This window comes from Capricornis sumatraensis, chromosome 1, assembly GCF_032405125.1.
Source record: "Capricornis sumatraensis isolate serow.1 chromosome 1, serow.2, whole genome shotgun sequence".
NCBI lineage: Eukaryota > Metazoa > Chordata > Mammalia > Artiodactyla > Bovidae > Capricornis > Capricornis sumatraensis.
This window is the reverse complement of record NC_091069.1, coordinates 252,254,018-252,278,271: the sequence shown is the minus strand read 5'-3', so window position 1 is coordinate 252,278,271 and position 24,254 is coordinate 252,254,018. Positions and strand designations below refer to the sequence as shown.

Here is a 24,254-nt window from a genome sequence, read left to right as displayed (position 1 = left end):
TGCCATAAGGGTGGTATCATCTGCATATCTGAGGTGATTGATTTTTCTCCCAGCAATCTTGATTCCAGCTTGTGCCTTTTCCAGCCCAGGGTTTCTCATGACGTACTCTCATATAAGTTAAATAAGCAGGGTGACAATATACAGCCTTGATGTAATCCTCTTCCTATTTGGAACCAGTCTGTTGTTCCATGTCCAGTTCTAACTGTTGCTTCCTGACCTGCATACAGATTTCTCAAGAGGCAGGTCAGGTGGTCTGGTATTCCCATCTCTTTCAGAATTTTCCAGTTTATTGTGATCCACACAAAGGCTTTGGCATAGTCAATAAAGCAGAAATAGATGTTTTTCTAGAACTCTCTTACTTTTTTGATGATCCAGCAGATGTTGGCAATTTGATCTCTGGTTCCTCTGCCTTTTCTAAAACCAGCTTGAACATCTGGAAGTTCACAGTTCATGTATTGTTGAAGCCTGACTTGGAGAATTTTGAGCATTACTTTGCTGGTGTGTGAGATGAGTGCAATTGTGTGGTAGGTAGTTTGTGCATTCTTTGGCATTGCCTTTCTTTCGGATTGGAATGAAAACTGACCTTTTCCAGTCCTGTGGACATTGCTGTTTTCCAAATTTGCTGACATACTGAGTACAGGACTTTCACAGCATCATCTTTTAGGATTTGAAATAGCTCAATTGGAATTCCAAAAACTCCACTGGCTTTGTTCACAGTGATGCTTCCTAAGGCCCACTTGACTTCACATTCCAGGATGTCTGGCTCTAGGTGAATGATCACACCACCATGATTGTCTGGGTTGAGATCTTTTTTTGTACAGTTCTTCTGTGTATTCTTGCCACCTCTTCTTAATATCCTCTGCTTCTGTTAGGTCCCTACCATTTCTGTCCTTTATTGAGCCCATCTTTGCATGAAATGTTCCCTTGGTGTCTCTAATTTTCTTGAAGAGATCTCTAGTCTTTCCCATTCTATTGTTTCCCTCTAATTCTTTCCACTTATCACTGAGGAAGGCTTTCTTATCTCTCCCTGCTATTCTTCGGAACTCTGCATTCAAATGGGTATATCTTTCCTTTTCTCCTTTGCTTTTCGCTTGTCTTCTTTTCACAGCTTAAGGCCTTGTCAGACAGCCATTTTACTTTTTTGCATTTCTTTTTCTTGGGGACGGTCTTGCTCGCTGCCTCCTGTACAATGTCACGAACCTCCGTCCATAGTTCATCCATCAGGCACTCTATCAGATCTAGTCCCTTAAATCTATTTCTCTCTTCCACTGCATAATCATAAGGGATTTGATTTAGGTCATACCTGAATAGTCTAGTGGTTTTCTCCACTTTCTTCAATTTAAGTCTGAATTTGGCAATAAGGAGTTCATGATCTGAGCCACAGTCTGCTCCTGGTCTTGTTTTTGCTGACTGTAGAGAGCTTCTCCATCTTTTGCTACAAAGAATATAATCCATCTGATTTCAGTGTTGACCATCTGGTGATGTCCATGTGTAGGGTCTTCTCTTGTGTTGTTGGAAGAGGGTGTTTGCTATGACCAGTGCGTTCTCTTGGTAAAACTCTATTAGCCTTTTTCCTGCTTCATTCTTTACTCCAAGACCAAACTTGCGTGTTACTCCAGGTGTTTCTTGACTTCCTACTTTTGCATTCCAGTGCCCTATAATGAAAAGGACATCTTTTGGAGGTGTTAGTTCTAAAAGGTCTTGTAGGTCTTCATAGAATTATTCAACTTCAGCTTCTTCAGTGTTACTGGTCAGGGCGTAGACTTGGATTACCGTGATATTGAATGGTTTGCCTTGGAAACGAACAGAGACCATTCTGTCGTTTTTGAGATTTCATCCAAGCACTGCATTTTGGACTCTTTTGTTGACTTTGATGGTTATTCCATTTCTTCTAAGGGATTCCTGCCCACAGTAGTAGATGTAATGGTCATCTGAGTTAAATCCACCCATTCCAGTCCATTTTAGTTTGCTGATTCTGAGAATGTCAACATTCACTCTTGCCATCTCCTGTTTGACCACTTCCAATTTGTCTGGTTTCATGGACCTAACATTCCAGGTTCCTATGCAATATTGCCCTTTAGTCAGGCCTTGCCTCTATCACCAGTCACATCCACAACTGGGTGTTGCTTTTGCTTTGGCTCCATCCTTTCATTCTTTCTGGATTTATTTCTCTACTGGTTTCCAGTAGCATATTGGGCATCTATTGACCTCGGGAGTTCATCTTTCAGTGTCCTATCTTTTTGCCTTTTCATACTGTTCATGGGGTTCTCAAGGCAAGAATACTGAATTGATGCTTCATATCTTTTATACATGAGTAATTCATATCTTTTTAGAATTTACTGAGGTTTGCTCTATTGCCTGACGTAGAATCTAGCCTGGAGAATGTTCTGTGAGCACTCAGGAGGACCCTGCATCCTGCTCTTTTTGGGTGGAATGTTTCATAGTATCTGTTAGGTCCGGTTGGTTTACAGTGTTGTCCAACTCCTCCATTTTCTTGTTGAAGTTCTGCCTGGTTATTCTATCCATTGTAGAAAATGGTGTATTGATGTCCCAACTATCATCCTCTTCCATCAGCTTCACTCTTGTGTATGTCAGTGCTCTTTTGTGAGGTGCACACATATTATAATCAAGGATTCTTTCATCATTATAAAATGTCCCATTTTATTTTTTTTTCTACTGATTTTGTTTTAAAGTATATTTTACCTAAAGTCAGTAAAGCCACTATGGCTTTGTGATTCAAGAAATATGCTATTTGCATGAAATATATTTTTCCAGTCTTTTGCTTTCCATCTATTTGTATTTTGAATCTAGAACATGCCTTTTTAATAGCATATAGTAGGGTAATGCACATACACACACAGAGGCTGAAAAATCTGCCTTCTGAATGAATTGTTTAACCCATTCACATTTACTGTTATTATTGATATAGTTGGATTTACCTCTAGCGTTTCACTTTTTGTTTTCTGTGTGTCTCATATCTATTTATTTGCTTGACTTTTTTGACCTCTAATCATCCTTTTTAAAAACTTACTTTCTGGCTGTGCTGGGTCTTCATTGCTGCTTGTGGGCTTTCTGTAGTTGTGGTAAGTGACCACCACCAAAAGCATCAACTCTTCGATGCTCAGCCTTCTTTATGGTACAACTCTCACATCCATTCATGATGACTGGAAAAAACCATAGCTTTGAATAGACAGACCTTTGTCAGCAAAGTAATATCTCTGCTTTTTAATATGCAGGTTGGTCATAGCTTTTCTTCCAAGAAGTGTCTTTTAATTTCACAGCTGCAGTCACCATCTGCAGTGATTTTGGAGCCCAAGAAAATAAAGCCTGTCACTGTTTCCATTGGTTCCCCATCTATTTGCCATGAAGTGATGGGACTGGATGTCATGATCTTAGTTTTTTGAATGTTGAATTTTAGGCCAGCTTTTGCACTCTCCTTTCTCACTTTCATCAAGAGGCTCTTTAGCTCCTCTTCACTTTCTGCCATTAAGGGTGGTGTCATCTGCATATCTGAGGTTATTGATATTTCTTCTGGCAGGCTTGATTCCAGCATGTGCTTCATCCAGCCCAGCATTTCGCATGATGTACTCTGCAAATAAGCAAAATAAGCAGAGACAATATACTGCCTTGACGTACTCCTTTCCAGTTTGGAACCAGTTTGTTTTCCCATGTCCAGTTATAACTGTTGCTTCTTGAAGTCATCCTGAAATGAGAGTGGTATTGCAGCGATCTCCAATCTCTTTCCCTGACCACACTCGACTCTGAAGGTCCATCCATTCCCAGCTGATTGCTGTACTGTTGTCAGCAATGCTCTAGGGGCATAAACTGCTTTATCGCCTAATGATCTAATTTAGGATTTACAGAAGAGAGCGTTCCCAAGGTCAGAGTTCGAAGTTTGTTCTCAGGAGGGCTCTTCCTGGCTGACTCCTCCTCTGATTCTCCTGCAAACTAGTTGACCTGTAATTCAGTCTGTGGCTTCATTGACTCTATGAACCTCCTCCCAACTGCCTTTCACCACACTTGTACTGCTTTCAAGAGTGCCCTTCTGACTGACCTCCTCCATGCAAAGAAAGTCTGCGCATTTACAAGAGGTGAGGAGTTACCTGTTTTACACCTTGCTTCTCCCAACAGGAAGATCTCTGAGCAGGGTTTTGGGCCCTGGAGTGACGACAGTGGCTCCCGTCTATCTGGGTGACTTACCGGCTTCAGGAGCTAAATGTTCAGTGGAGCGGGGGTGATTAGCCTGAGGTCTTCCCAGTTGTCTCTTCCCCATCTCATGAACTGGGAGGGTACCTGGGGCCCTGTATAGTTAAAAGCACTATGTCCCTCCCATCTCATGAGCTGAACGGTACCCAGGACCCTGTATACTTGGAGGCCCTTTGTCCCCATCTCAGGAGTTGGAAGGGCACCTGGGCCCTGTATAGTTAGAAGCACTATGTCCCTCCCGTCTCACTAGCTGGAAGAGTACCCGGCACCCTGTATAGTTAGAATCATTTGCTCAAGGTGAAACTCCATCCAATAGAGAAGAACAGAGCATGTTATCTTTCATCTGCTCTCACCCAGAACATATCTGTACCAACAGATAACCAGTGGGACAGAAACCTGTGTCCCTGGCTCGACATGTCTGCAGTAGATTTTCTGCTTGGCTCAGCTGAGAGGTTGGGAGGAATGAACAGTCTTGGTTCAAACAACAGACTTGTCAAAGATAAGGTGTCCATGCTGCTGCTAAGTCACTTCAGTCGTGTCCAACTCTGTGCGACCCCATCGACGGCAGCCCACCGGGCTCCCCCGTCCCTGGGATTCTCCAGGCAAGAACACTGGAGTGGGTTGCCATTTCCTTCTCCAATGTGTGAAAGTGAAAAGTGAAAGTGAAGTCGCTCAGTCGCGTCCGACTCTTAGCGACCCCATGGACTGCAGCCTACCAGGCTCCTCCGTCCATGGGATTTTCCAGACAAGAGTACTGGAGTGGGGTGCCATTGCCTTCTCCGTAAGGTGTCCATAGGTGCGTGGATTTCTCTCTGGGCTTTCTATTTTGTTCCATTGATCTATATTTCTGTCTTTGTGCCAGTACCATACTGTCTTGATGACTGTGGCTTTGTAGTAGAGCCTGAAGTCAGGCAGGTTGATTCCTCCAGTTCCATTCTTCTTTCTCAAGATTGCTTTGGCTACTTGAGGTTTTTTTTTTTGGTATTTCCATATAAATTGTAAAATTATTTGTTCTAGCTCTGTGAAAAATACCATTGGTAGCTTGACAGAGATTGCATTGAATCTATAGATTGCTCTGGGTAGTATACTCATTTTCACTATATTGATTCTTCCAATCCATGAACACGGTATATTTCTCCATCTATTAGTGTCCTCTTTCTTTCACCAGTGTTTTATAGTTTTCTATATATAGGTCTTTTATTTCTTTAGGTAGATACATTCCTAAGTATTTTATTATTTTTGTTGCAATGGTGAATGGAATTGTTTCCTTAATTTCTCTATTTTCTCATTATTAGTGTATAGGAATGCAAGGGATTTGTGTGTGTTGATTTCATATCCTGTAACTTTCTATATTCACTGAGTAGCTCTAGTAATTTTCTGGAGGAGTCTTTAAGGTTTTCTACGTAGGGGATCATGTCATCTGCAAACAGTGAGAGTTTTACTTCTTTTCCAATTTGGATTCCTTTTTATTTTTCTGCTCTGACTGCTGTGGCCAAAACTTCCAAAACTATGGGGAACACATGTACACCCATGGCAGATTCATGTCAATGTATGGCAAAACCAATACAATATTGTAAAGTCCCCAATTAAATAAATTTATATTAAAAAGACTTGTTTTTATTACTCAACTGTCACATTTAGCTGTTTCTTCATTTGTTGTATATGCTCTTACGACCATTTCCAAAAGCTTAAAATTAAATTTTCACCCATTTTGCTGGCTAGCATGTCCACAGAGCTTCTCATCTCATCATGCCAGAGGTTGATGTTCTTTCTTTACCTTCTAATGTAAAGCAAATGCTAACCACTGTGTTTGAACTTGTGTCCCACTCCACTGCAGCACGACAGCCTCCAGGTGGCCTTTATCCTCTGCTCCCCTGGGAGTCACCACAGCCCCTGGGTGCACACTTGGAGGTCCAGCTCGCTGCTGCTGGAGTGGCAATAGGTAGCAGTACACCTGTGCTCCCTCCTCTCCAAAGCTTCATCTGGCCCCTTGTGGCCCTTTTTCAACTTTTGTCTTGTGGCAAATGCAATGAACACTCATGACATATGGCTCTTTAGTAGACATGAGAGCCTGAGGAGTAAGTTGCCCTCACTTAGCTGGCACTTAAAACTAAGGCTTAATGCCTCAGTTTCTTGCCTCATATGGCCCTGGCAAATACTTCCAAACATCTCATGACTCATGTGGAATGGTTCTCACACTGAACCTGAAGGGCACCGCTGGACATAGGGAAGTTGGGTGGGGGAGTGGGGTTGGGGAATTGAGGTGAGGAAGGGACTGAGCTCACCTGGGTGAAGCTGCAGGCTTTCAGACTTCCCATGTGGGGAGGGTGGTCCAGCTACCTGCTCAAACAGTTTAAAGATGATTGTTCTTGAACATAAAGAGGTTTTGAAGTTTTTCATATAGTTACCTTTTAAAAGAATTCTTCATTACTGAAATTGAGTATCAAGAGTGCTAAGTAGTTTCAGTTGTGTCCGACTTTTTGCGACCCTATGGACTGTAGCCAGCCAGGCTCCTCTATCCATGGGATCTTCCAGGCAAGAATACTGGAGTGGGCTGCCATTTCCTACTTCAGGAGATCTTCCTGACCCAGGGATCAAACCCACTTCTCTTATGGCTCCCGCACTGGCATGCATGTTCTTTACCACTAGTGCCACCTGGGAAGCCAAATGAGTATCAGAGGAAAGAGGACAAATGCTATACACAGTGTTATTACACTGTTACTGCATCCAATTTAGAGAAAGTGTTTCTTCTTTAACTCAAGACCTAAAACTTATGCTGCATGGTCTCAGGTAGAAAGAGAATGCTCCTCTCTTCTTTCTGCACCACCAAGTAGCATGTGCATGATTCGCAACACTTGCTCTCAGGGAGAGGCCCTGGTGAGAGGGTCTGACTCTGGCAGACTCTGGCAAGAAGAGGCAAACACAGGAGGTGAGTCGTTCCCCATAGAGTTGAGCTGACCATCCTGGGACAATCTCTCTGAAACAAGCCAGCTATATTCATAATCTGAAATTAAGCACAAGTAACCTTAGTTTGCATAAAATAATCAGTACATTTAAAAAACAAGCAGAACGCAATACTGTAAAGCAATTATCCTTCAATTAAAAATAAAAACAGAGAATCAAGATACAAATGGCCCAGTAGGAAAAGTATGAATTATACAGAGGTTGTGATCCTTAACATAAACTGGCTCCTACAAATCAATTAAAAAAAAAAATTCCTTGTGCACCATAAGAACTACCAAGTAAAACACATCAGATGAGAAAGTAAAATGACCACAAACACATGAACACATATACAGCACCACCAGACAGGATACTTCTTTGACTGACAGGGACTCATTTTTTATTGCCAGTGCTCTGAGGTTTCCAGGAACAGCCTCTCCACTCTGCCCTGTGCCCTTCCGAGGATGCAGTGCCCAAGCTGAGCCCCAGCAGAGCTGAGCCCCAGGCAGGCCATGTGTATGAACGTGCTCCCGTGAGGAGGCTCATGGTAGCGGGGCTGAGAGGATGCTGACAGAGCCTGTGAGGACAAGCTGTCCCCACCTGCTGTGTGACACAGTTGTTAAAACATGCAGAAGAATATATGGAACAGATTAAAAGTCTAATTTATTAAGTACAAAAGCTGACTATAAAAGTATATGACTGACCTAATTTTGTAAAAGTGTTTTTAAAGAAAAAAATTAAACCTGGAAAGAATTTACATCAAATACTAACACACTGCCATTAAACGAGAGGTAGGATTATGGGAGATTTAAATTTTATTCTTTATACTTAATGTGCTTTGTAGATTTTATGCTGCAGCATAAATGCTTCTATATTCAGCAAAGAAAAATGCATAATAAAATACCTGCTATTTGGGGTAATTTTAAAAACCTTTTCACACATTTCAAATGGCAGAATTACAAATAGTCCATAACTTTTATTAACATAATGATATAAAAATTTTCTCTGACATACAGAATTCCCAGAGAGTAATTTTAAAACATTTCAATGCTTCTTAAAATCTTAATTTACAAGACGTGTCCTACTGCCACTTACCTTTCAATACAAAAATTTTACAATGCCTGTTGCTATAAAATGACAACATAAAGGGCTGGGTGGTTCCTCTCCTACAGGCCATTATGTTATGAGGAATATCCATTAGTCCACTGCTAGAACCTCTGTACGTCAAACAATAAGTTACACATGTTATATACATAATTACACAAGGAGTGTTCAATTCCAGTATGTTCTTACATACCACACTGCACACCAAGAGCTACTGAGCACAAGCTACTTGTAGCCGAGAGTTAGACGTGAGAGTCAGCCCAGTCAGCCAGGCCTTTTTGGTGGAGAATTTTAAATGGTAAAGAATTAACAACTGTTAGGCACTGATTCAGGCTAATTCCAGAAAAACCTGGCTGTTTCTAGGAAGCATGTGATTCGTAAACTTTCTGACCCACAGTCCCTGACAACTCGTAACACAATTTTTATTAGTGATACAAAAATACTCTGTCTTAGATTTGAGCTTCACTTCAAATTCTTAGAAGTATCTAAAGGATTTCATGTTCTCTGATGTATATTTACTATAATATTATATCACTCAGTTTAGTCGAGTTCAAATAAAATAAGTGAACATGATTTGGCCAAATTTTACAGGCACACAACTCAACATGCGACAGTGGCCGGCCAAGTTCTCCCGGGCCCTGGGCTATACCACCGCACGTGTAAACCTCAGCCCACCGGTGAGTCCACATCTGCTGATGTGGAATAAAAACAGTAACTCAGTACACTTTTTGGACAGTGAGAAGATCCTATACTGTGGTCATGAAAACCAGAACTTCAGCTGAATAGCAGGAAGTCAGAAACTCAGAAAGAGGTTTAAAACTCAGCGTTCCTTTATCTTTCTGAAACAGCTGCTCAACTGATGGACCCCGTCGAGGGTTAGAGATGACACAGGCAGGCAGCCGGCATACCTATGTTCAGAGAGGAAGTGTGTGCGCACGAGCCTGGTCTGGGGCCCAGAGCAGGTCGGGGGTGGGGAAGAGGAGGCCAGGTCAGGATCATGCCCTGCCCACCAGCCTATCTTTATTTTGCTCTTCTCTGTGAATCACAACTGAAGCAGCTGTCCCTGGGCCTCAAATTCCTTCTGGCATAAATTCTAAGTATGACCCTGACATCTGAAATGATATAAAGAGTTGAATTTTTTAAATCGAGAACTGTATTTTTAGCCTAAAAAAAGTGCAAACTCATAACACAGCAGAGGACTGCACCTACGGCACCTGCAGTGCCTGTACCAGGCTTCTTCCCCAGCCACACCATCTGTTGCAATGCTGACATTCATGTTTCTGCAAATGTTCCAGATGATTAAAAGGTTTTGAGGAATTCAGGAAGTGGTTTCTAGAATGAGATGGGTATGTAAGCACATGGGTGGGGCCCTGTGCTCAGGAGCCTGGGATCCTCTCCCCAGAGGCTGCAGACGCACCCCAGCCCTTCCAATGGCTCGTGAGGCCCCTCTTGGGCTGGGGCTGAGTGGGATCACGTGTTGTAGGCCACACAGGTGGAGTCCAGCTGGTCGGGGCTGAGCGGGCTCACATGTTGTAGGCCACGTAGATGGGGTCCAGCTGGTCAGCTAGGAAGCCATCACGCAGGTGCATGCGCTGCTTCTCCCCACGGGAGTTGATGGGGATGACACCCGGGTCCACGATGACCACCACACCCACGACCAGGTGGTGCTCCTCCAGCACCACGTTCGTCACCAGGGCCACTAGGTCCAGCGCGTCCTGCTCCAGCCCATCCAGCTCCACCACCACCACCAGCAGGTTGGTCCAGGTGAACACGGCGCTGCAGGGAGAAGGCGGACGGTGTCACCCGGGGCTGGGTGCTGGCTTCACGGGCCAAGGACACCCAGGAAATGAGGTCAGACAAAGACCACTGAAACATACTTAAGCAGGTTCACTGATGTCATCCTCTGCTCAAGTCAGTTACAATTCAAAGGTTTGGCTAAGTGTGTTTTATTGGAATATCTATTCTAATTAAAGTTCTCTCTAAGAATCAAGACAAATCTGACAAAAAATGGTCCACTGGAGGACCCATCCTCTTTAGCATTTGTGCCTAGAGAACCCTAGGGACAGTATGAAAAGGCAAAAAGATATGATACCAGAAGATGAGCCCCTCCAGGTCGGAAGGTGTCTAACATGGGGAAGAGCTACTGGGGAAGAGCAGAGGGCAATTACTAAGAGTTCCAGAAAGAATAAAGCAGAGGGCCAAAGTGGAAATGAAGCTCAGTTGTGGATGTGTCTGGTGGTGAAAGTAACGTCTGATGAAAGAACAATATTGCATAGAGACTCGGAATGTTAGATCCACAAATCAAGGTAAATTGGAAGTGGTCAAGCAGGAGATAGCAAGGGTGAACACTGACACCGTAGGAATCAGCAAACTAAAAGGGAGGGGAATGGGTGAATTTAATTCAGATGACCACCGTATCTACTACTGTGGGCAAGAATCTCTTAGAAGAAATGGAGTAGTCCTCATAGCCAAAGAATTCTAATGCAGTTGTTGTTGTTCAGTCATTAAGTTGTGTCCAACTCTTTGCAATCCCTTGCACTGCAGTACAGCAGGCTTCCCTGTCCTTCACTATCTCCCAACATTTGCTCAAACTCATATCCATCAAGTTGGTGATGCCATCTAACCATCTCATCTTCTGCCACCCTCTTCTCCTTCTGCCCTTAATCTTTCCCAGCATCAGGGTCTTTTCTAATGAGTTGTTCTTTGCATCAGGTGGAAAAACCACAGTTCTGACTACACAGAGCTTTGTCAGCTTTCCTTCAAAGGAGGAAGCATCTGTTATTGCCTCTATTTTTCCCCTCCAATTTGCCATGAACTGATGGGACCAGATGGGTTAGGGTTAGGAGAAGAGTGAAGAAGCCGGCTTAAAACTCAATATTCAAAAACTAAGATCATGGCATCTGGTCCCATTACTTCATGGCAAATGGAAGGGGGAAAAGTGAAAACAGTAATCTTGGGCTCCAAAATCATAGCAGCCATGCAACTGAAAGACACTTGCTCCTTGGAAGAAAAGCTATGATAAACCTAGACAGTATATTAAAAAGCAGAGACATTGCTTTGCCAACAAAGGTCTGTATAGTCAAAGCTATGGTTTTTCCATTAGTTGTGTATGGATGTGAGAGCTGGACCATAAAGAAGGCTGAGCACCAATTAATGCTTTCTAACTGTGGTGCTGGAGAAGACTCTTGCGAGTCCCTTAGACAGCAAGGAGATCAAACCAGTCAATCCTAAAGGAAATCAACCCTGAATACTCATTGTGATATAGTTAACTTCAGCCAGTTTGATAAGCAGTCCAAGGCCCCTCAGGGATGAAGTCCGAATTCTTTACCTTAACAGTCATGCAGGCACCTTGTTAATAATTATATAGCAACAATATCTTGCTTAAAGGGATGTTTTCCTCCTCAACAAGAACTCGTTCCTTCTGGCTAATCTCAAACTAAAGTTATCTCAGGATGCCTTGGGAAAGGGTCTGGTGGAACTTTTACAATCTTGAGATATTCTTTTCACCTATTCTTAGCAGCCAACTGAAAAGTATATAATTTTCTGCTCAAGTTAACAATGTGGGTACTATCTCTACCCACTTCTGATGTCTATGTCAAAAGTCTTCTCTGCTCCTTTTCAATAAACTCTATTTTCTCACTGCAAGCCTCAAGTGGTCTCTATTATCTGCCTGGCTCGGTGAGGGGATTTTTCTACTCACAAGAGCCGTGAGCTCAAGTACAGCCTACACTCCGAGGCTACATCACATCAGAACTGGTTTCAACTGGAAGGACTGATGCTGAAGCTGAAACTCCAATATTTTGGCCACCTGATGTGAAGAGCTCACTCAATGAAAAAAGACACTGATGCTGGGAAAACACGAGGGCAGGAGGAGAAAGAGGCTACAGAGGACATGGTTGGATGACATCACTGACTCAAGGGACGTGAGTGTGAGCACACTCTAGGAGATAGTGGAGGACAGAGAAGCCTGGCATGCTGCAGTCAATGGGGTCACAACAGTTGGATTCAACCTAGCAACTGAACAACAACAAGAATCAAGAATATTATTTGATATTGAAAGCTGTACTTTTCCCACTGCAACCTCCCTCCAAAGTGAGGAAATCATGCGTCTTAACCATTTAAATAAGGAAATCCATATAAACACCAAGGCATTTCAGAGTAACTGTGGGGCACTCACATTTTGCCTGTGCATTTGGGGACAGACCCAGTTTAAGACTGATTAAGAGAAGAGGAAAAACTAAGCAAACCTAAACAAGGGGTCTCTGGCACGTGATTTGCAGAGTGTGTCTGGGGTCTGCTCCTGGAGAGGAGGTGGCTGCCCACACGTGCACGACCGCGCAAGAGCTGCAAGCTGGTCCCCTGGGCCCTCACCATTCGGCGATGCTCCTGTGCGCACGGATCACGGATGTCTCGATGTCGATGGGGTGGTAGCGCATGCCCCTCAGCTCCAGCGTCTCGTCCAGAGACCCCACCACGTACAGCGCATCATGTCGCTCTGCAGATAGCACAGTTCACCACCTTAGCATGGCTCCCGTGCTGAAGCCTACTGCCGTGCGCACCCACGTGTGAAGAGTACAGAACAACAACTTCTATATCTCGGAGACAAGGCAGCAGCTACAGGGGCTCCCGAAGTTCTGACTGCACCTGGACAGCCTGCTGTGGCCGTGGACTCTGTGACCTTGGGGGAATGTATGGGGAGGCCCTGATACATGGCTGGTGAGACATGCCCATGGCTCTGCCTGGGGGGCCCAACAGCCTCCCCCAGCACCCCCACACCCTCAGAAGAGGCCAGGATCCAGGAACAGTGAAGGAAAAGGAACAACTTGCAGAGAAACCGTATCAGAGCACCTAAAGAAACCAGCTCCTAGGAAGGGGTGAAGTGAGTTGGCAGGAGGTCCCAAGACACTGCCTGTATGGGCTCCTGGTTGTGGTGGCCCCAGGTCTGGGGGTGAGCAGTGCATAGGACCCCTTACCTCCGCTGGCATCGGTGAGCTCTGTCCTTCGAAGGAAGCCCAGGAAGCCAGTCCTCGCCCAAACAGTCTGGGTGTCTCCAAAACTCAGCCGGGCACTGAAGTGGTCCGCATGGAGCCCCTCTTCCCCGTAGACTGTGTAGTACCCGGTGGCATTGTGGGGGCTGCTCACCCAGATCTGGGGCCCAGAGCACAACGGGGTTGGTTATTACAAGTGCCAGGCACCGTGTGTCCCAAGACACGGCATCACACAGTGGTGTGGGGGTAAAGGGCTTGAGCTAAGTCACGACAGAGGCCCAGAGAGCAAAGAATTCTCTCCTTCAAATAAACCGTTCCCCTCCTTGTACCCCTGAGTGACAGCTGCAGGACTGCAATGTACACAGTTCATCGCAAAGAAAGAACTGGGAGCAACCCGCATGCACACCCAGGGGCCAGCGAGAGGTGGGGTCCCCATCCTCACCTCCCCCAGGTGCGAGTCTCCCAGGGGCCCTCTGGTCTCTGTGTGGGCGATGATGACCTTCACTCCAGGGAGAATCTGGAAGGAGAACCATGCTCATCAGAGGGAGTGTGGCCCTCCTGATGCAAGAGCGGCAAAAACAGTGCCCCTTGAAGCTGATCTAAAGGACATGACTTGTACACGGGCATGACCACCTTCAGAAGCTGACCTAAATCTGATTGAATTTTAACAGAAGTAAGAGATTTTAATAAATAAAAATAAACTATGAATCTGAGCAAAATCATCCAGCTCCTAAGAATGAACTCTATTTTGGATGTTGAGGGGGAGGAGGGGCTCTTTCCCCGAGGCCCCTGTCGGGACTCTTGAGGCCAGGGAGTCCGAACACAGTTTGGCTGGGCCCCCACTCAGCCCCAGAGTTTCTGGTTCTGGAAGGAAACCTGGCCACCAAGAGGCATTCCTGCCCCCAGACTTGGGGCTCCATGCCTACCAGAGGCTGTGGAGAAGGCTGGGGAGGGTGCTTTATGTCCAGCACCCCCACCCGGGGCCTGGGGGGCCCCACGGAACCTGGGACTGACCACCTGGCTGCTTCTGGGTACCTATTCCATGTCCTTAGTTTCCCTGGGTGTAAAACAGGAGATGACGGAGGAGCTTTCCAGCAGGTGAGGGAGAGGCGAGGGGTCATGGAAAGCTGGTCAGGCTCTGTTGCCCATGGGATGCTGCTGAGCCTCTGACCTCTCCCCGTGTTACCAACCTGGACCCTGAGGACCCAGAGCTCTTTCCAGAACCCCAGTCCATCAGGCCCAAGTTATTGTAACAGAGATATACGGGGGGTGAAGTCCATCAAAACTGAGTGCAGAGCCACATGTGATAGGAAATAAAAATGTACCAGAAAGAATTAAAAACTGCTTTGAGAAAAACCACCATGTTTATAAAAAGGACAAAGCAGATTGCAGTGGGACATGTCTGGGCACCCAGGGAAGGGTAGGGGAGCCCGGGACTGTCTCTAGCCCCCAGCCCCTCCCTCCGACACCCACACTCTCCCTCCTCCCCTTCACTCCGTGAAGTTCCAGCCACACTGGCCTCTCTGTGGCCCCAGGACCTTCACACCAGTGGAGGCTGCTCCTCCGCTGGGGCCGCCCTTGGAGGGTGCACAGCCCCTGCTAGCTCCGCTCCCACACCCCCAGGCTCGTCAGTGCTGCCCCTGCTGCCCTGTCCCTCTCTGGGCACGCCCCGCCTCCTGAGAGGCAGGCACGTGCACAGCGTGTGTGAGCAGGGCTGGGGGCTGTGCTGGCTCCAATCTGTCGCACATCCCCCTCAAGTCCGTCCCCCTTCACCCTGCCTGACCGCTCCTGAGAGCCTTCTTCCTTCCTCCAAACCTCCCCTGGTTCTGAAGATGCCTGGTCTCCTGGGTCTATGCCTGCTGAGCCCTCATGGTGGCCCACAGTTTTTCCCTGGGTGCCCTTGGGTGGTCTCACGGCCCCACCACCTAAGCCCCTGATACAGCTCCTGTGGTCAAACCAGGCCTGGACTGCTTTAATGGTGAACTGCCACTGGGGATACTGCCTGGCTGTCACCTGAGCCAGGGGAGAAGCTCTTCCAGGCCCCAGTGGGCTGCTCCAGGCCGCGCAAAGGCACCAGGGCCTCAAGACCCAGCAGTGCAGTTCCTGCAGGTCTGCATCTGAGGTCTTCCCTCTGGGCTGGAGCTCAGATGTGGACAGAAAGATCTGGAGAGTGTGTGAGAGTGCGTGTGCATGTACGTGTGTGCGTGTACGTATGTGAGTGTATGTGTATGGGTGTGTGACTGTATGTGAGTGTGCATGTTTGTATGTGTGTCTATATGTATGCGTAAGTGTGTCTGAGCACGTGTGCCTGTGTATGTGTGATTGTGTGAATGCATGTGAGTATGTGTCTGTGTGCAAGTGTATATGTATGTATGTGTGTGTCTGTCTGTGAGTGTGTCTGTGTGTGTATGTGTGTCTGTGTGCAGTGTGTATGTATGTATGTGTGTGTCTGTGAGTACACGTGTGTGTCCATGTGAGTGTGTGTGTGTATGCAAGGAGGTAAGGCCAGCCAGACCTCAGGGGACATAAGCTGGAAGCGAAGCCCCACGCCACTACCTTTCCGGACTCAGTCAATGGCAGACTGTGCGGAGAGCCCCGTTCCACCAGACGTACCCTACAAATGAACAAGGGAAACAATAAACTTGACTACACAGACAACAATCTCTAAAGAAGGCAACTCATAAGGTAATCAGAATTGATTAGCACTGTGACGGGCAGTCCCGTGACAACAGCCAAGCCTTTAGCCTTTGATCGTGACCTTGCTGTGACCTTGGGACAGTGACTTCAGGTGCCTGGCTCAACCAGGCACAGGCTCAGGTCAGGAACCCCTGGCCAGCTGGCCTCGCCCTCCAGGAAGCTCCACCATGGTTTCCCTCAAGCTGAATCTGAGGGTCAGAACCAGGATCTGGCTCTAAAGCTGGGAGGGACGCAGGCCTCTAGGCACACACAGTGGGGCCCCCAGGACACATCTGCTGACAGGATGCCTACATCCTGCCTGGAAACAGGTCTTCTTGTTTTTTACCCATAAAAATCCAAGTGTCACATGCTCGGTCACTCTTGGAAGGTCGCTCCCCTCCTGGTCGTGGGAATGACTGATTAAAGGAGGACATGGTGAGACTTCCCTGTGGTCCAGTGGCTAAGAATCCTCCTGCCCATGCAGGGGGCCATGGGTTCAACCCGTTTCGGGAAGATCTCACATGCCGAGGGGCAACTAAGACCATGTGCCACGACTACTGAGCCCAAGCACCTAGAGCCTGTGCTCGCGACCAGAGAACCCGCTGCAGTGAGAAGCCTGCGCACTGCAGTAAAGCCCCACGCAGCCAATAAACAAATAAAGTGAAATGACTTTTTTAAAAAGGAAGGACACAGTGAGCAGGGGAGGCCCAGGCGGAAGGGGGCTGGGGGCTGTTACCTGTCATGGCGCAGTGCCCTCATGTCCACATAGACAGTTGTGGGGTCTGGGCCGGCCGTGCCCTGCAAGGGGAGCAGAGGAACGTCCACTCAAACCTCACGCCCATCGTTTCCAGGGGTGCGGCATGCACACGGGCACAGCTCCTCCCAGCCGGGGCGGGGGTGGGGGCGGGAAGGCAACTGCTCTGCCCCAGCAGGGGTCTGCCTTCCTCCACACACCTGCAAGGCTTGCCGACATGGCGGGAAATCTCCCCTAGCACTGAAGGGAGAGATCAAGGCAAACAACCTCACATTCCAGTCCTGACAGCTTCGATTCCCACTGGTCCCTGGAAAACACCACCATGGGTTTGGGGGCATTTCCCTGAGCCGTGCTTGCTCGGACCTAATTCTCCTAAGGGCTGAGCACAGCAAGGCCCCTTCAGGGGCGAGGCCTCAGCAGGATGTTCAGTGATGTTCCCACTCCGCTCCTCTCACCTGACACCTGACGCTGGCCCTGACAGAGGACAGCACATCCCTTCTGTTAGACACCGAACATCAAACTACACAGACACTCCGCCCCAACACCATTCTCTGGCGATCCCAGACAATGTCACCAACGTCTGCCCTGGAATGAAGACGGCTCTTCCTCCAGAGGCAGCAGACTGTGAATGCTAAATACTTCTGAAAATACTCTGCTCTTAAGCTCGTTTTTACAAAGGAGCGAGACCACAAGAGGCCACATGAACTCACAGAAGCACAGAGGCACCTCGAGGTCAAGGTCAAGGTCATACCTGCTCAGCCAGCTTTCCCAGCCTGTTGGGCTGACAGACACAAAGGAGGCCAGCAGAGCGAGACAGGGAAGAGACGCCACAGGAAACACAAACAGAGAGCATAGGCACGTGAGGAAGGAGCTGAGAGAGAGCAAAATGCATCACTGCATTGAAGCGCACAGAGCAACAGCCAGGCTCCTGCTGACGTTTCCAGGAAGGAGGACCCGGCTCCCAGACACTGAGCAGACAGAAGGGCTGCACTTATAGCCACCAACCCCACGCCACCAGTCGAGGTGCAGCTGCACCGACATCAGGAGCGATCTCCTGAGGGACCCCTCCACCTCCTCCTGCCACTCAGTAAGGTTCCAAGCAAGACCTGGACGGTCAGGCATCTATACTGTGGAGAGGATGTCACAGGAACACCTGGACAACAGGACGCTGATCTCCCCAGTCCAGACATGCCCTGCGCCCGGCGGGCATTGGTCAGGACCGGGACTGTGGTTCTCCTGAGGCCTTTCCTCCCAACAACACTGAATGTGGGAGCAGGTGCATGCAATGCCTTTTAGAAAGAAGTGGGATTCAGATACCAGCCAGAAACCTCGAAAAGAGCCCCAGTTCCCTGAAGAAGCAGAAGAACACTGCTGCAGTGAGCTGTTTTGAAACTTTGTTTCCTTTTAAAAAGCAAAATACCTCAGTGTTTCATGAATGAATTTAGGGCAGTATAAATGGTCACACTCATTAATGTTTCCATTTAATTGCCAGATGTCTTACAAAACAATACACTTAATCTTGCTTTAGAATATTAGCTGCATACTGTATCCAGCTTATAAATTCCTCTTGGTAATTGTCACTGTTCAAAAACAACTGGTGCTTTTTCCAAATAAGCCTTTGTTCATCAAGAACAGAATCTCTTAAACGAAAATGCTCAGTTCTCAAAGCCATATTTGGAAAATGCAAAAGGCTGGAGCCAGAAGGGACCAAAGGACGGGGCAGCGCAGGATGTGCACAGGCGCCCAGAGGAAGCCCCGTCGCCTTACCTGGAGGCAGATGGCCACGTTGACCCTGCAGCCGAACGTGGTGCTCACGGCGCGCGCGGGCAGGCCCAGATCTCTGAACAGCTTGGAGAAGGACTGTGTGAGCGCGATTCTGGGCCGCTCCTCAGCTACCACCATGCAGGTGCGCACACACGACAGGTTCACGCCCTTCATCTGCGGGAGGAGCGTGCATGCCACGCCTGCGTCTGCGCGCAAGGGCCAAACCACACGGAGCCCCGCCCCCTGGGTTCTGTGCCTCCACGCCCCCACACCCGTCCTCCGCCCAGCCCCAGTCCCTGGGGACCATGAGGCCTCAGAGATGCCTCGGTACAGTACGCTCAGAGCCAGGGTCGGACCCACCCCTCATCTCCTCCCAGAAGAAGTGAGGGGCCGGTGCGGGGTGCGCCACAGGTGTGTGGGGGTGGAGCTCACAGCACGGGGCAGGGCCCCCAGAGAGGGTTTTGTTTCCAGCCCCCTCTTCCCACCGGAACTGTCCCTGGGGTCTCTCCAGGCCCTCCCACACTCACTCTGAGCGCCGCCGTCTGCGCACCCAGGCCCCGGGCACACATCTCCATCACTGAGTAGGAGCAGAAGGTGACGCGCGCCTTGTACTGGCTGACAGCCCATAGCCACAGGGACACGTTGGTCTCCAGCTCCGGCGGGGGCACCAGCACCGACTGGTGTCCAGAGTAGACGCTGCGACAGCGACAGGGAGGGGTCAGCACTACACCTCGCCCCTCAAGGATCTGCCCTTCCAGGCAGAGTCCGCCCCTCCTGCTCTGGTCAAGTCTGGGGTTTTGGTGGAAAATGTAGGACGCAGGTCTGCCAACCCGCATTCAAGGACCCAGGGTCACTGTGAGGGACCCGCTGCGGGCAGGGCTAGGTTTTACTCATGAAGATGGGTCCCTACTTCCCTGTCCTGGATGGAATTGATAGTATTACAGAGTGTGCATTTAATAAAAATGCACTTCTACCCTTTAACTCAATTTCAGACCCACACTCCAGCCACCAGCACACTCACATACACCAGCCACTCACACGTGTATCCTCTGCTTCCTGGACCCTTAATAATGTATCTTAGAGATGGGTGGGGGGTGGGACTTTAGAGAAGCAATTCAGTTAGCAGGTGGTAAGGAGGAGTGGGTGGAGCTGTGCCTGCACACCCATGGTGCACGCCCCTGTACACTCACCCTCCACTCACCTGCACACCCACCCTCCTCTCACCTGACACACACCTTCCCCTCACCTGACACCCACCCTCCACCCCCCTGCACACCCACCCTCCACTCACCTGCACACCCACCCTCCACTCACCTGACACCCACCCTCCACACCCCTGCACACCCAACCCTCCACTCACCTGCACACCCACCTTCCACTCACCTGCACCTCCACCCTCCCCTCACCTGCACACCTACCTTCCCCTCACCTGACACCCACCCTCCACCCTCCTGCACACCCACCCTCCACTCACCTGACACCCACCCTCCACCCCCCTGCACACCCACTTTCCACTCACCTGACACCCACCCTCCACCCCCCTGCACACCCACCCTCCACTCACCTGACACCCACCCTCCACCCCCCTGCACACCTACCTTCCCCTCACCTGCACCTCCACCCTCCCCTCACCTGACACCCACCCTCCCCTCACCTGACACCCACCCTCCACCCTCCTGCACACCCACCCTCCACTCACCTGACACCCACCCTCCACCCCCCTGCACACCCACCCTCCCCTCACCTGACACCCACCCTCCACCCTCCTGCACACCCACCCTCCACTCACCTGCACACCCATCCTCCACCCCCCTGCACACCCACTTTCCACTCACCTGACACCCACCCTCCACCCCCCTGCACACCCACCCTCCACCCCCCTGCACACCCACCCTCCACTCACCTGCACACCCACCCTCCTCTCACCTGACACACACCCTCCACCCCCCTGCACACCCACCCTCCACTCACCTGCACACCCACCCTCCACTCACCCGACATCCACCCTCCACTCACCCGACACCCACCCTCCACGCCCCTGCACACCCAACCCTCCACTCACCTGCACACCCACCTTCTACTCAACTGCACCTCCACCCTCCACTCACTTGACACCCACCCTCCACCCCCCTGCACACCCACCCTCCACTCACCTCCACACCCACCCTCCACCCCCCTGCACACCCACCCTCCACTCACCTGCACACCCACCCTCCACCCCCCTGCACACCCACCCTCCACTCACCTGCACACCCACCCCCCACTCACCTGCACACCCACCTTCCACTCACCTGACACCCACCTTCCCCTCACCTGACACCCACCCTCCCCTCACCTGACACCCACCCTCCACCCTCCTGCACACCCACCCTCCCCTCACCTGACACCCACCCTCCCCTCACCTGACACCCACCCTCCACCCCCCTGCACACCCACCCTCCACTCACCTGCACACCCACCCCCCACTCACCTGCACACCCACCCTCCACCCTCCTGCACACCCACCTTCCCCTCACCTGCACCTCCACCCTCCCCTCACCTGACACCCACCCTCCCCTCACCTGACACCCACCCTCCACCCTCCTGCACACCCACCCTCCACTCACCTGACACCCACCCTCCACCCCCCTGCACACCCACCCTCCCCTCACCTGACACCCACCCTCCACCCTCCTGCACACCCACCCTCCACTCACCTGCACACCCATCCTCCACCCCCCTGCACACCCACTTTCCACTCACCTGACACCCACCCTCCACCCCCCTGCACACCCACCCTCCACCCCCCTGCACACCCACCCTCCACTCACCTGCACACCCACCCTCCTCTCACCTGACACACACCCTCCACCCCCCTGCACACCCACCCTCCACTCACCTGCACACCCACCCTCCACTCACCCGACATCCACCCTCCACTCACCCGACACCCACCCTCCACGCCCCTGCACACCCAACCCTCCACTCACCTGCACACCCACCTTCTACTCAACTGCACCTCCACCCTCCACTCACTTGACACCCACCCTCCACCCCCCTGCACACCCACCCTCCACTCACCTCCACACCCACCCTCCACCCCCCTGCACACCCACCCTCCACTCACCTGCACACCCACCCTCCACCCCCCTGCACACCCACCCTCCACTCACCTGCACACCCACCCCCCACTCACCTGCACACCCACCTTCCACTCACCTGACACCCACCTTCCCCTCACCTGACACCCACCCTCCCCTCACCTGACACCCACCCTCCACCCTCCTGCACACCCACCCTCCCCTCACCTGACACCCACCCTCCCCTCACCTGACACCCACCCTCCACCCCCCTGCACACCCACCCTCCACTCACCTGCACACCCACCCCCCACTCACCTGCACACCCACCCTCCACCCTCCTGCACACCCACCCTCCCCTCACCTGACACCCACCCTCCCCTCACCTGACACCCACCCTCCCCTCACCTGACACCCACCCTCCACCCTCCTGCACACCCACCCTCCACTCACCTGCACACCCATCCTCCACCCCCCTGCACACCCACTTTCCACTCACCTGACACCCACCCTCCACCCCCCTGCACACCCACCCTCCACCCCCCTGCACACCCACCCTCCACTCACCTGCACACCCACCCTCCTCTCACCTGACACACACCCTCCACCCCCCTGCACACCCACCCTCCACTCACCTGCACACCCACCCTCCACTCACCCGACATCCACCCTCCACTCACCCGACACCCACCCTCCACGCCCCTGCACACCCAACCCTCCACTCACCTGCACACCCACCTTCTACTCAACTGCACCTCCACCCTCCACTCACTTGACACCCACCCTCCACCCCCCTGCACACCCACCCTCCACTCACCTCCACACCCACCCTCCACCCCCCTGCACACCCACCCTCCACTCACCTGCACACCCACCCTCCACCCCCCTGCACACCCACCCTCCACTCACCTGCACACCCACCCCCCACTCACCTGCACACCCACCTTCCACTCACCTGACACCCACCTTCCACTCACCTGATACCCACCCTCCACTCACCTGCACACCTACCTTCCCCTCACCTGACACCCACCCTCCCCTCACCTGACACCCACCCTCCACCCCCCTGCACACCCACCCTCCACTCACCTGCACACCCACCTTCCACTCACCTGCACACCCACCTTCCACTCACCTGACACCCACCCTCCACCCCCCTGCACACCCACCCTCCACTCACCTGCACAGACACCACAGGGCGAAGCCGAGGCCACAGTAGGGGTCGAGGCAGATGGCGATCTGCCTGGAGGGGTACAGCTCACACTGCAGCTTGATGGAGCGGCACAGGGCGCTGGTGGCCGCATGCGACATCTGAAGGAGTAAAAGCCCACATACACCAAAAAACCCCCAGGAATGCACACTAAAAACCTTGTAGGCGAGACTTCAGGGCGATAAAGAATTTTAACAGAGCTTTTGGTGACAGACTCATCCAAGCCACCTGGTTGTCGAGGCCAGAGTCATGAATCAGAAAGTTCAGAAATCATAAAACATCAAGCCGTGTGTTACTCTTCAGGCTAACCTAATTTGAGGGTTTACTGATATTTAACACAAGCTTTAAAGAGCAAAACTGGTGCTTCCAGCTCTGGGAGGAAGCAGGGCCTGCACAGACCCGCATCAGCACTCTCCGTGTCAGGGACGAGGCGGACGGGGGCTCCAGCCAGAGGACCAACCTTCACACCCGCCAGGATCCCTGTCGTTGACACGCTGAAGTCCAAGTATGCAAGCACATCTGGGGACGGGGGCCTGAAGATGCTGGCCACCTTCTTCTTGGGTATGTCATCTGTGGACCAGGAGACACAGGTGGTGTGGATGCCACTTCAGTGCTCACAGGGAAAGGGGAGACAGGACTGCACCTGGGGAGCAGGGAGCTCGGAGCAGAGGTCAGGCTGCATGTGCACATGGGGAAGGTGCGTGGAGAGGACCCTCGCTAACCACACTGAGCATGTGGCGGCTGACGGTATGGTGGACACGGACCAGAGAAGGCAGGCCGCGAGAGCCCCCTAGGAAGCTTGGAGGAACACAGACTAGGCTGGGTCCCGGAGCCTGTGATGAGCCAGGCTCATTGCCGTTTCTGCGCACAGCAAGCACTGAGAAGTTGGGTCAAGCTCCCTCAGCGAACTTCATCACACCCCTCAGGACCACGGGGCACAGCGCTGACTGCACACAGGTGGGCACAGGTGAGGCAGGGCAGGGAGCGAGCGAGGCAACAGGATGCCTTCGAGCCTGTTTGCCCCAAGCCCACCCCGGGCCCTCTGCCACCAGCTGCCTGCACCAGCTGCCTGCACCAGCTGCCTGGGCCAGCTCCCAGTGCCTACAGTGGTATCAAGCAGGTGGTCATGGACACACGGTCCTAAACCTCCTCTCGTGGGCAGTGCCCTGGTGAGTAAGGTGTGACAGGGAGCGACGGGGAAGGAGGGACCGTGTCTGTTCGCAGTGGGCACCTGTGTGGCCTTGTACCCTGAATTCCCCACAGAGCCTGCAGAGAGCGGTTGGTCTGGGGTGTCCTGAGGGGGAGGGGCTGGGACCCTCTCAGCCCGTAGGCTGACCCAACAGGCCCAGGCAGAGGGCCCGTGTGACTCTCCTGGGGACCCGTGAGGGGTCTGCGCTGTGGGAGCTGTCCGGTCCCCACAACTGCCCACTGCTGCATGGGCGCTGAGTGCAGCAGGAAGCATCTGTCTGCAGGCGCATGGCCTCGGAAGGACCTCTGCTCTCCACTGGCCACCCTCTGCTCTGGGCACCCGCTTTAGGATCGAGGTGCCA

General features: G+C 51.1%; 1 protein-coding gene across 3 annotated transcripts in view; it reads right to left on the bottom strand.

The window, feature by feature from the left end:
* Nucleotides 1-7,480: 7,480 nt before the first annotated feature.
* DIP2A (disco interacting protein 2 homolog A) overlaps nt 7,481-24,254 on the bottom strand; it is a 115,771-nt gene continuing 98,997 nt past the window's right edge. For 2 of the 3 annotated variants that reach the window (XM_068975665.1, XM_068975673.1), the window contains exons 29-38: nt 23,165-23,274; nt 22,675-22,805; nt 18,963-19,131; nt 18,439-18,609; nt 16,654-16,715; nt 15,798-15,855; nt 13,684-13,758; nt 13,227-13,401; nt 12,625-12,748; nt 7,481-10,029 (exon numbers count right to left, since the gene is read on the bottom strand). In XM_068975665.1, coding sequence (XP_068831766.1) covers nt 9,777-10,029; nt 12,625-12,748; nt 13,227-13,401; nt 13,684-13,758; nt 15,798-15,855; nt 16,654-16,715; nt 18,439-18,609; nt 18,963-19,131; nt 22,675-22,805; nt 23,165-23,274 — 1,328 coding nt within the window. In that variant the 3' untranslated portion in view covers nt 7,481-9,776. Of the gene's footprint in view, nt 10,030-12,624; nt 12,749-13,226; nt 13,402-13,683; nt 13,759-15,797; nt 15,856-16,653; nt 16,716-17,422; nt 17,453-18,438; nt 18,610-18,962; nt 19,132-22,674; nt 22,806-23,164; nt 23,275-24,254 lie in introns of all 3 variants that reach the window. The other variant, XM_068975682.1, reaches the window with a different exon arrangement.